The sequence below is a fragment of the Pelophylax lessonae genome, assembly GCF_965119305.1.
Source record: "Pelophylax lessonae genome assembly, chromosome: 9".
In the NCBI taxonomy this organism is placed as follows: domain Eukaryota; kingdom Metazoa; phylum Chordata; class Amphibia; order Anura; family Ranidae; genus Pelophylax; species Pelophylax lessonae.
In genome coordinates, this window is record NC_138776.1 from 263,261,620 (window position 1) to 263,274,680 (window position 13,061).

General features: G+C 45.9%; 2 protein-coding genes across 2 annotated transcripts in view; one reads left to right on the top strand and one right to left on the bottom strand.

Moving 5' to 3' along the window:
• LOC309564428 (uncharacterized protein) overlaps positions 1–13,061 on the top strand; it is a gene marked incomplete at its 3' end in the record, with an annotated part of 637,385 nt that overhangs the window by 521,745 nt on the left and 102,579 nt on the right.
• Positions 7,614–11,881, bottom strand: LOC309563894 (uncharacterized protein; the record flags this gene model as incomplete). Its single annotated transcript, XM_082268529.1, has 3 exons — positions 7,614–9,070; positions 11,535–11,616; positions 11,732–11,881. The coding sequence occupies 3 exons, from the start codon at positions 11,879–11,881 to the stop codon at positions 7,614–7,616; spliced, it is 1,689 nt and encodes a 562-aa protein (XP_082124655.1).

A 13,061-nucleotide genomic window follows, 5' to 3' on the forward strand; every position in this document is an offset into this window, starting at 1 on the left:
AAGAGTGATGTCATGTGACCTCCCAGAATCCTCCTCACCTCTCCGATCAGGTTTGTGCTTTATTAATAGCGATAAGAGCGATATCATGAGAGAAGCGGGAGAAAGAAAGGTGGCAGCAATGGGTCTGGGTGAAGAGTGGGGGACAGAAGCGTCAAATATGGAATGTGAGGAGTGGATATCTGCAATGTTGAATAAGGGAATGAGGAGTGGGGGACAACAGTGTCACTGGGGGTTGTGGAATATAGGTGAGCAGTGTGGGAAGGGGAGTGAGGAGAGGGGAACAACAGTGTTGGATGAGGAATGAGAAGTAGGGAACTGGGGTGATAGATGGGGGTGAGGAATGGTGGAAAGCGGTGTTAGATGGGGGGTGAGGAGCGGGGGGATAGTGGTGTTAGATGGGGGTGAGGAATGGTGGAAAGCAGTGTTAGATGGGGGTGAGGAGCGGGGGGATAGTGGTGTTAGATGGGGGTGAGGAATGGTGGAAAGCAGTGTTAGATGGGGGTGAGGAGTGGGGGATAAGTGGTGTTAGATGTGGGAGTGAGAAATGGTGAACAGCAGTGTTAGATGGGGATGAGGAATGGGGGACAGTGGTGTTAGATGGGGGGTGAGGAGTGGGGGCCCAGTTGGTTTTGGGGCAGAGGACGGGATTAATGGTAGTAGGGAGGAAAGCTGCTGAATATTTCCAGAGGTGAGTGTCGGGGTCACCCTGAGCTCTGCCTCTTCCCCAGATAGAATATGAGTACCTCAGCTCTGCCTGGTGAGGGCGCTACAGGAGAGCTGGAGGAAGTTTTGCTGCTCATCCTACTGTGATTTCACTGGGTGACTGCAATCTGATTCTCAGTGTTATGCGTTCCTCTGTTTCTGTTCCCCCGGCATAAAAACTGAAGGAGAACATTTTATTTATGTAATTAAAGATTATATATAGAAAAGAATATCTTATTACCTCCTCTGCTGCCACTCCAGCTACGTCTCCTCTCTACTTTCTCCCGAATCGCCTCTGAAATTCCTTTTTATAGCTGACATCACTTCCTCTGTGGATCTACATCACTTCCTTTCAGTATCTTACATCACTTCCTGTCAGTGTATTACATCACTTCCTGTCAGTATCTTACATTACTTCCTGTCTTTAACTCATCACTTCCTGTGCATTCTATGTGAGAGAAGTCAGGTCACCACCTTGTGGACCATCTTATAATGTGACCAGATTTTTTAAATGAAATCCGGGGACATTTTTCTTTTTTTTTCTGGGCAAATGGTAAACTATTTTATAAGCATATGTCCTTGAAATGATCTATGCGGTGTATGTGGGATGTGTTTATGGAATGATTGTATGATATATATGTTATTTCTCACATTTCGTCCATTAGAAAAAAAAAAAAAGATAAAGATACTTTTTAGAATTTTTTGGGATAGGACTACCAAATGTTAGGAAGATAAGATAGAGGAAAAACTTGGAGGGGGGATGGGGGCGGCTAAATTCAAATCCAATCCGGGCAGGAGTGATGGTGGCACCCTCTCTGCAAAAGGTAAGAAATGCTGCAGAGCTGAAATGTGCAAATAGTGGTGAAACACCCGATATATAATCATAATAAAATGTAAAATATGCACATTATTGTACTATTTATTATGATTATATATTGGGGAGGGGGGTCACCACTATTTACACATTGCAGCTCTGCGATATTTCTTACCTTTTGCAGAGAGGGTGACACCATCACTACTATATTGTAATACATTGGTGGATTTGCACAGGATATTCATTTATAGGTTTTACCATTATAAGTCCATTTGTAGAATTTTATAGATGAAGTGTAGGGCAGTGCTGCATTTTTTGTTTTTTATTGTTGCACGTTAGATGAGGGAACCAGCAAACAAGATTCTCTTATTGCTTTTGAGATTTTTTTTAGTTGCATGGTAGTTGTTTTACTTGATTTGTTATGTCCCCTGTGGACAGGTAACCAGTGGCCCTGCATATTGGTGGTCAGCGTGCCCCCTGTATGCTGGTGATCAGTGTGCCCCCTGTATGCTGGTGGCCAGTGTGCCCCTGTATGCTGGTGGTCAGTGTGCCCCCTGTATGCTGGTGGTCAGTGTGCCCCCTGTATGCTGGCGGTCAGTGTGCCCCCTGTATGCTGGCGGTCAGTGTGCCCCCTGTATGCTGGCGGTCAGTGTGCCCCCTGTATGCTGGCGGTCAGTGTGCCCCTGTATGCTGGCGGTCAGTGTGCCCCTGTATGCTGGCGGTCAGTGTGCCCCCTGTATGCTGGCGGTCAGTGTGCCCCCTGTATGCTGGCGGTCAGTGTGCCCCCTGTATGCTGGCGGTCAGCGTGCCCCCTGTATGCTGGCGGTCAGCGTGCCCCCTGTATGCTGGTGGTCAGCGTGCCCCCTGTATGCTGGTGGTCAGCGTGCCCCCTGTATGCTGGTGGTCAGCGTGCCCCCTGTATGCTGGTGGTCAGCGTGCCCCTGTATGCTGGCGGTCAGTGTGCCCCTGTATGCTGGTGGTCAGTGTGCCCCCTGTATGCTGGTGGTCAGTGTGCCCCCTGTATGCTGGTGGTCAGTGTGCCTCCTGTATGCTGGTGGTCAGTGTGCCTCCTGTATGCTGGTGGTCAGTGTGCCTCCTGTATGCTGGTGGTCAGTGTGCCTCCTGTATGCTGGTGGTCAGTGTGCCCCCTGTATGCTGGTGGTCAGTGTGCCCCCTGTATGCTGGTGGTCAGTGTGACCCTGTATGCTGGTGGTTAGTGTGCCCCCTGTATGCTGGTGGTTAGTGTGCCCCCTGTATGCTGGTGGTTAGTGTGCCCCCTGTATGCTGGTGGTTAGTGTGCCCTCTGTATGCTGGTGGTCAGTGTGCCTCCTGTATGCTGGTTGTCAGTGTACCCCCTGTATGCACGTGGTCAGTGTGCCCCCTGTATGCACGTGGTCAGTGTGCCCCCTGTATGCACGTGGTCAGTGTGCCCCCTGTATGCTGGTGGTCAGTGTGCCCCCTGTATGCTGGTGGTCAGTGTGCCCCCTGTATGCTAGTGGTCAGTGTGCCCCTGTACTGTATGCTGGTGGTCAGTGTGCCCCTGTATGATGGTGGTCAGTGTGTCCCCTGTATGCTGGTGGTAAGTGTGCCCCCTGTATGCTGGTGGTCAGTGTGCCCCTGTACTGTATGCTGGTGGTCAGTGTGCCTCCTGTATGCTGGTTGTCAGTGTACCCCCTGTATGCTGGTGGTCAGTGTACCCCCTGTATGCTGGTGGTCAGTGTGCCCCCTGTATGCTGGTGGTCAGTGTGCCCCCTGTATGCTGGTGGTCAGTGTGCCCCCTGTATGCTGGTGGTCAGTGTGCCCCCTGTATGCTGGCGGTCAGTGTGCCCCCTGTATGCTGGCGGTCAGTGTGCCCTCTGTATGCTGGCGGTCAGTGTGCCCTCTGTATGCTGGCGGTCAGTGTGCCCTCTGTATGCTGGCGGTCAGTGTGCCCCCTGTATGCTGGCGGTCAGCGTGCCCCCTGTATGCTGGTGGTCAGTGTGCCCCTGTATGCTGGTGCTACGTGCAGGGTGCATGAGGATTCTACATACAGGAAGATACTATGCACAGGGTGCAGGAGGATGCCACATGCAGGGTTCAGGAGGAAGACAGGAGTTCAATTGTACAAGACACAGAGGAGTCAATGGGCCCCTCTGAGAAGTGTGAGGAGTCTCAACCTAGTTGCAGCTCTCAAGGGTTGGAAAGTGAATCTGAACCCAGAGATGGGGTGTCATTATGGCTACGAAGGGAAATACACCTGCCAAAGAGACTGATGTATGATACCCTTAGGAGAGAGTTCTGAAGAACAAATTGTAATGCCCCAACGCCCCACACAAGTAACTGCCTCTTCTAATGGGATTCCCAAGGAAGACGATCTTATTCCACCCGCTGACACTATTAGGTTGGCCACTGATTTCTTGTTGGCCTATTGTGAGAGTGACTCAGACCTTTCTAGTAATTTTTATAGTCAGCTGTTCGAAGGTGCATTTATTGACCTGTTTTCAGCTGCTATTAGTTCCACACAAAACTGCTGTTAGTTTTAATTCTGTGGTACTTTATATCTCAATGGAGTCTCCCACTTAGGAGTCCCATCATCTTTGGGGACCAAAGACATTCAAGTGGAGGGAGGATGTAGCCAAATGAAGAAATCGCTACCAGCATAGTTAAGGCTGATATACTGTTCCTTTAAGTTTGTTGCTTATTTTGAGGTTCTCCTGAAAAGTGGCGTGTTGGATTGTGGAATATATAGTCCAATGGAGGATGAAGAATGTGCAAATTGGCCTGGATGGAACTATCCTCCCAGGGAGCTGCGGGTTCCGCAGGGGATTATGGGAGAGTCTTTAAATAAGGGGCCGAGTTTGATGTGCGCTCTCTTGCCTCAGCGACCGCGTGCGGTGTGGATGTGTCCGAGAACCGCTGTGGAGAGTAGAGGCCGTGGCCTAGTGCGGAGACAACTTGAAGAGGTGGCGGATGTCACAGAGGACTGACTGATCGAGAGCGGAGACACCTTCGAGAGGTGGCGGATGTTATAGAGAGGTGACCAGCCTGGTGCAGAGGACTGTCAGAGGATTGGGTGAGAGATACCTAATTGTAGTGAGCACAGCAGCTCACGGACACAGTGAAAGGGCCTGTGACGCAGCAGAGACACAGAGAGGACTTTAATGTAGTGGAGCGGTTGCCATGGGACACTCCTGATCTTTCATAGTGCTTGGCGAACCGGAAGGCCTCATCTGTACACATACAGTGGTTTATTTTGACTTTATTGTAGATAGAGCCTAGATTACAAATACCCCTTTTTCCCTTTGGATTACAAATATTCATGGAATGATTAGAGCTCCAACTGCTGGCGAAGATTAGCAAGGCCATGCCCAGGAAGAGACTCATTTAATTCATAGGAAAGGGGGCCCCCTATAGGTGATAGAGTGCACTCTTTCAGGTTATATTTAGGATTGATATGGATTCTCTTGAGATATATCCATGCAGCTGAGTTAGTCAGATCCAACTGTTCTATCTACAGTTAATATAAAGACAAACATCTGATTTGTCACTCTCACACATTTATAAGAGGAATTGAATCATTATTATATTCATATTCATATACTTCTTCAGTTGAATATTGTTATATGTAGTTGTAGCTGACATTTTTGGTGTATCAGGTTCTGAGTCTTGGGCCACTCAGTGATTCTGGGACTTTAGGATTCAGAATCTCACTTTGGTTCTTTACACTCATATTTCCTGTTGTGTTGAAACTATATCTGTTCATTTCTTTAAGTCAGTAAACTGATATATTGCTATTCAAGTGTCATTGTTGTTTCTCTGAACTACCATGTCAGAACCCATAGTGTCAATCTGGTTGGAGGTGCCTCAGGGTCAAGAGTGTGGAGGAAACGAACATACTCAGCAGCCCCTGTGGGGGCGCGCTACATATATATAATCTCTGTGCGCCAGTATCTCCTTCCTCCATTAGAAGAAACACAGGATCTCCATCTTCCCTACTAACAGAACGGCGATCTGCCTTGTTTACATTGGCAGACAACTGTTCTGCCTCTCTCAGGAACGATTACTGGGTACCGACGGACACCGTGTCCGCCGGATCCGCTGATTGGGCACCGGCGGTGCGTGTGCACGCCCCAGACCTGGAAAAGCAGATGACGGACAGGTATGTGATTTTTTGCAGAACGGCTGCCTTACCGCAGTAGATGTATGTGGGGCAGTCAAAGAAAAAAGTCTCCCTGATAAAGAGAGAGGCTATGACCTGGTGGATTACATGGGGAACTCCTGGGCCCGGCTGAGGACATTTAGGGCCTTAAGATTGAAGATGTGGTGGATGTCTCCTTTTGGTTTGGGAACTGTGGACAGAGAAGAACTCCTGGAACTCTTCTGGCCTTAGCTCAGTGAGATAGAGTTTGGAAGACTAATGTCATAGACAGGTTGCCAAAAAGTTTAGGGCTTTAGAAAGGGCCTCCAATGGCTGTCAATGTGGTGCCTTCTCCACTCTCCATCTCACTAATAAAACCCCAATGGATGACTCTCTATGAACTGATCACATTCCAATCACCGATCATCTAATCATTGGTAAAAAAGAAGACTCGGCACAGAATATTGTACGAAGAGTTTTTATTGGACAAGATCAGAATAAGCGATTACCACACAGTAATGATATGAATAAAATAAAGCTTAAATCTTTTATAATAGAATTAACAAATGTGTCAAATGTATTAATAATCATACATTGGTTGGACCAATAAAAAACCGGCTACTTCAATAAATCTAAAGGAGCAAAAAAATTAAGCAACCAATCATCAGGTATGCATTCTTGACCGTGATGCGATTGAGGACCCTATAATCAATGCAAGGTCTCAACTCCCCCCCTTCTAAGAAGGTTCACCAGTAAAAGATAAATCCTGATTGGCTGCTGTGGGTTAATGCATGTTACAGTGATCTTTTTCCATCCAGTAGGTTAGATCTTTATACATATTTATAAGTAGAACACAAAAAGAATGTATTGTCAGAATTGTTTGTCTGCTGCCCCATGTATTGTCATGAATGCCCAGTTGTTGCCCCCATGTATTACCAACAGGTGCGCACACCGTAGGGAACAAGCACAATATTACGTGTGAAACGCGTCCACCTTTCTGTATCCCGTATTGACTGTCTGCAATAAATATCATCGCTATAACCTGTTGGAGTGCCACCATTTTCATTGGTTTTATGCCCCATATATTGTCAGGATTGCCCACTTATTATCCCATGTATTGTGCGGATTGCCCACCTGTTGCCCCATGTTTTGTCTTAATTGCTCACTTGTTGCCCCATGTATTGTCATGGTTTCCTGCCTGTTGCCTCATGTGGGGAGGGATCGGTAAAGGTAGACAGTTGAGTCATGATTTTACCACCCCCTTCAGCTTAAATGGCAGCCGGATGGGGCGGTATACATGGCACTGCAATTTGCGGCTGCTGCAAACCTCGCACCCCCCGATCACATTGGGCAATGCTATTCAACTGAATGGGGTTGTGCCGCAACAGCCCCGATGCATACGGTTGCGGCGTACTGGCGTGGGCTTTACAGGGTTAACATAAGGGCTCCCAGCTGCCTGCCAACCCCACAGCGGGTCAGAGGACGATGCGGGTGTAAACCAACCACGAGTGGACTGTGGTGGTTTCACATTTGTTTATGGACTAAACAGTTCCACCCGTTACAATCCAGCGTCCATTTCCCGTAGTACCAGCAGGGGGGGCACTCTAATGTTTCATTATATTTCCTTTATTTTTAAACATTTCCCACACTCTGAACATGAAATCGGAGCCTCTAATATAAGTGTGAATTCTTTGCTGTTTGAAACGTAAATAAGGGGTGAAACATTTCCCGCACTCTGAACATGAAATAGGACGCTCGCGCGTATGAACTTTCTGGTTTCTAAAAAATAAACCTTTGTTTGGAAAACATTTCCCGCACTCGTAACATTAAAAAGTGCGCTCACCTGTGTGTAAGTAGGTGTTTTTTCTTAGTTAAACATTTCCCGCACTCTGCACCAGATTAGAGACGCTCGCCTGTATGAACTTTCTGTTGTTTAACAAGTAAACATTTGTGTGCAAAACAATTCCCGCACTCAGAACATTAACAGGGAGGCTCATCTGTGTGTATTCTCTTATGGCTAATAAGGCTTGCTTTATGATTAAAACATTTCCCACACTCTGAACATGAATAGGGAAGCTCACCTGTGTGTATTCTCTGATGGCTAAGAAGGGTTCCTTTTTTATTAAAACATTTCCCGCACTCTGAACATGAATAGGGACGCTCACCTGTGTGTATTCTCTGGTGCGTAAGAAGGGATTCTTTGCTTTTGAAACATTTCCCACACTCTGAACATGAATAGGGACGCTCACCTGTGTGTATTCTCTGATGGTGAAGAAGGGTTCCTGTATTATTAAAACATTTCCCACACTCTGAACATGAATATGGACGCTCATCTGTGTGTATATTCTGATGTCTACGAAGGTCTTGTTTTTGGCGATAACATTTCCCGCACTCTGAACATGAATAGGGACGCTCACCCGTGTGTATTCTCTGGTGGCTAAGAAGGTTTCCTTTACGTTTAAAACATTTTCCACACTCTGAACATGAATAGGGATGGTCACCTGTGTGTATTTTCTGATGTGTAAGAAGGACTCTTTTATCCTTAAAACATTTCCCGCACCCTGAACATGAATAGGGACGCTCATCTGTGTGTATTTTCTGATGCGTAAGGAGGACTCTTTTCTCCTTAAAACATTTCCCGCACCCTGAACAGGTATAGGGACGCTCATCTGTGTGTGTTTTCTGATGCGTAAGAAGGACTCTTTTCTCCTTAAAACATTTCCCGCACCCTGAACATGAATAGGGACGCTCATCTGTGTGTATTTTCTGATGCGTAAGAAGGACTCTTTTATCCTTAAAACATTTCCCGCACTCTGAACACGAATAGGGACGCTCACCTGTGTGTTTTCTCCTATGGCTAAGAAGGCTTACTTTATGATTAAAACTTTTCCCGCACTCTGAACATGAATAGGGAAGCTCCCCTGTGTGTATTCTCTGATGGCTAAGAAAGTTTTTTTTTTGTTTGAAACATTTCCCACACTCTGCACATGAATAGGGACGCTCATCTGTGTGTATTCTCTGATGGCGAAGAAAGGTTCCTTTATGATTAAAACATTTCCCGCACTCTGAACATGAATAGGGATGCTCACCTGTGTGTATTCTCTGATGGAAAAGAAAGTTTTCTTTTTTATTGAAACATTTCCCGCACTCTGCACATGAATAGGGACGCTCATCTGTGTGTATTCTCTGATGGCGAAGAAGGGATGCTTTTCTATTAAAACATTTCCCGCACTCTGAACATGAATAGGGACGCTCACCTGTGTGTATTCTCTGATGGTTAAGAAGGGATGCTTTTTGATTAAAACATTTCCCACACTCTGAACATGAATAGGGACGCTCCCCTGTGTCAATTCTCAGGTGCTGAAGAAGGTTTCCTTTGTGACTAAAACATTTCCCACACTCTGAATATGACAATGAATTCTCTCCTGTATGAACCCCTTTATGGTATAAAGAAGATTCCCTGAGATGAGATGGTTTCCCGCACCCGTCGGCACTGTCAGATATTAGAGGACTATGTGAAGTATCAGGAGATTCCAATGATCTCCTCCAATGGTGAGGTCTGTCATGTATATTATGAGGAACGGGATTTACTTCTGGAGAAGATGCCATGTCATTATCTTCTGTAGTCACATCTTCCTCCGATGTCCTTCTATTCCCACCACAGAGTCCGTCTGTCAGAAGACAAGAAAAATTACCAAGAGTTTTCCACACTCATATACACTGCTCAACACTTTATAATCAGAGTATAGCATCAAGTCAGGGAAACTCCTGGGATAGTCATCTGGTCAGTGAAGTAGCAGAGGGGGTTGTTAATCGGTTTCAGCTGGACAGGGCCGTAGAAGGTCCTTAACCCATCAGCAGGACCGGTATCTGCTCCTTTGTGCAAGGAGGAACAGGATGAGCACTGCCAGAGCCCTACAAAATGACCTCCAGCAGGTCCCTGGTGTGAATGTCTCTGACCAAACAATCAGAAACAGACTTCATGAGGGTGGCCTGAGGGTCCGACGTCCTCTAGTGGGCCCTTTGCTAACTGCCCGGCACCGTGGAGCTCGATTGGCATTTACCATTGAACACCAGAATTGGCAGGACCACCACTGGCACCCTGTGCTTTTCACAGATGAGAGCAGGTTCACCCTGAGCACATGTGACAGACGTGAAAGGGTCTGGAGAAGCCGTGGAGAACATTATGCTGCCTGTAACAGCGTTCAGCATGACCGGTTGGGTGGTGGGTCAGTGATTGTCTGGGGAGGCGTATCCATGGAGGGACACACAGACCTCTACAGGCTAGACAATGGCACCCTGACTGCCATTAGGTATCAGGATGAAATCCTTGGACCCATTGTCAGACCCTATGCTGGTGCAGTGGGTCCTGGGTTCCTCCTGGTGCACAGCAATGCCCGGCCTTATATGGTGAGAGTATGCAGCCAGTTCCTGGAGGATGGAAGAATTGATACCATTGAATGGCCCCCACACTCACCTGACCTGAATCCAATAGAACATCTCTGGGACATTCTGTTTCAGTCCATCCGATGGCGCCAGGTTGCACCTCAGTCTGTTCAGGAGCTCAGTGATGCCCTGGTCCAGATCTGGGAGGAAATACCCCAGGACACCATCCATCGTCTCATTAGGAGCATGTCCCAACGTTGTCAGGCATGCATACAAGCACATGGGGGCCATACACATTACTGAGGACCATTCTGAGGTCCTGCAATGAAATTTCACCAAAATGGACTCGCCTGCTGCATCATTTTTTCACTTTGATTTTCGGGGTGTCTTTGAATTCAGCCCTCTGTAGGGTGATAATTTTCATTTCCATCAAACTATGTGGCATCCTTTCCTTCCTAACACATTACCCAGTCCATACCAGTATAGATCCTAACACATTACCCAGTCCATACCAGTATAGATCCTAACACATTACCCAGTCCATACCAGTATAGATCCTAACACATTACCCAGTCCATACCAGTATAGATCCTAACACATTACCCAGTACATACCAGTATACTGTAGATCCTAACACATTACCCAGTCCATATCAGTATAGATCCTAACACATTACCCAGTCCATACCAGTATAGATCCTAACACATTACCCAGTCCATACCAGTATAGATCCTAACACATTACCCAGTCCATAACAAATCACCCAGTCCATACCAGTATAGATCCTTACACATTACCCAGTCCATACTAGTGTAGATCCTACACATTACCCAGTCCATACCAGTACAGATCCTTACACATTACCCAGTCCATACTAGTGTAGATCCTACACATTACCCAGTCCATACCAGTACAGATCCTACACATTACCCAGTCCATACCAGTATAGATCGTAACACATTACCCAGTCCATACCAGTATAGATATCCAGCATGATATTTCCCCCATTGAGATCTGATGTGTTTTCAAAGTGTTCCTTTCATTCTTTGGAGCAGTGTATGTTGGTCGAGCATTTCAAAGTTTAAAAGAGATCTGTGGTGGAACTGGGTGCAATCACAACACCAAACTATGACAACTAACCAGATCAATGATACCACCCAACCAAACATCACTAAGTAAGCTTTAACACATTCTTGTATAATTACCCGAGCTGATATCTGGAGAAGTTTCTTCCTCTTTAACTGCGTCCATCATCCCAACCTCCTCTGTAAAATGCTGATCACCCCTCACATACGTCTTTTCCTTTATAACCTCAATTTGTACATTTATCAGATCTTCATCCTAAACCAACAAAATGGAAGAAATAATATTAAATACAAAAAAATAATAATGATAGAAGAATGATATCTCTTAGGGCTTGGGATCACTCTCCTACATTCTCATTCTCATCTACCTGATGATGGTGAGGGATGGTGTGATCTTCCTGTGTGGAATCCCGGGAATACAGAGGACCACCCTCCTCCATAGACTGCTGATCCCCAAACATTTCTTCTTTTTCCACTTTAACCTCAACTTTGATGTCTTTCTGTTCCTCACCCTAAAGGGCAAATAATCGATTTGTAAAAGGAAGAAAAAGATGATTCAGAAGAATGTCATCTCAAAGCGTAGAATTCTACAATGTATTTGAGTTCTAGTTGCTCAGTCCCATCTACCTGATTATGTTGTGCATAGTTATGTTCTTCCCATGTGGAATCCGGGGAATACAGAGGATGGGGACTTCTCTCTGGTGGGTTTGTATCACTGAATGGCTCCATCAAGACATCCTTGAAGGGTTCTTTGTGTTCTTCTGAAAATGCTTCCATCAAACCAACCTCATCATCCTCCTCTTTTATCTCTTCTTTAACTTTGTGTGTGATGGTGTGATCTTCCTGTGTGGAATCCCGGGAATACAGAGGACGGGGACATCTCTCTGGTGGGTTCCCATTACTGGATCCATCTGTAGGAAACACACACACTGACTGAATACATTGTTTCTATGTGTTTATCAGATGATCGGGGATCTAGGTGGATCCTCCGTACTGCTCTCTCCTTTACAATAAAGTCTCCTCTTACCCGGTGATGTGAGGGGCGGCTGATTCTCCATCATGACGTCTTTGTAGAAGTGGATCTACAGATCCTCAAACATCAATCCATATACCTGAACAGTTTTTGTATTTAGTGGCCATCACTCACCTGTTCTGATGTCTGGAGAAGATTCCTCCTCTTTAACTTTGTCCATCATCCCAACCTCTTCCCTGAACTGCTGATCACCCCTCACATACGTCTCTTCTTCCTCTTTAACCTCATCTTTTATATCTATCAGATTTTCATTCTAAGCAAACAAAATGGCAGGGAATGGTTTCTTTAAAATGTGAGCACAAATAACCTTATACCTAAAAGTGGAATATATTTTCATACAGTCCGATACCTTTTATAATCTTGATTTCATCTTCACCTACCTGATGATGGTGAGGGATGGTGTGACCTTCCTGTGTGGAATCCCGGGAATACAGAGGACGGGGACATCTCTCTGGTGGGTTCCCATTACTGGATCCATCTGTAGGAAACACACACACTGACTGAATACATTGTTTCTATGTGTTTATCAGATGATGGGGGATCTAGGTGGATCCTCCGTACTGATCTCTCCTTTACAATAAAGTCTCCTCTTACCCGGAGATGTGAGGGGCGGCTGATTCTCCATCATGACGTCCTTGTAGAGATCCTTGTGTCCTTCTAAAAATCTTCTGAGAATCGGCCAATCGGCCAGATCTGTGTTTTATTAATAGAGATAAGTGTGATGTCATGTGATCTCTCAGAATCCTCCTCACCTCTCTGGTCAGGTCTGTGTTTTATTAATAGGGATAAGGCAGGAGGTTCAACAATACATTGAGGAAATTACAGCTGTAGATATTACTAATGACCCGTAGGTTTGCTTATTTCACAAAACTGGTAAATAAAAAAAAAAAAAACAGTATAAAAGTACGATAGTCCCAATGAACG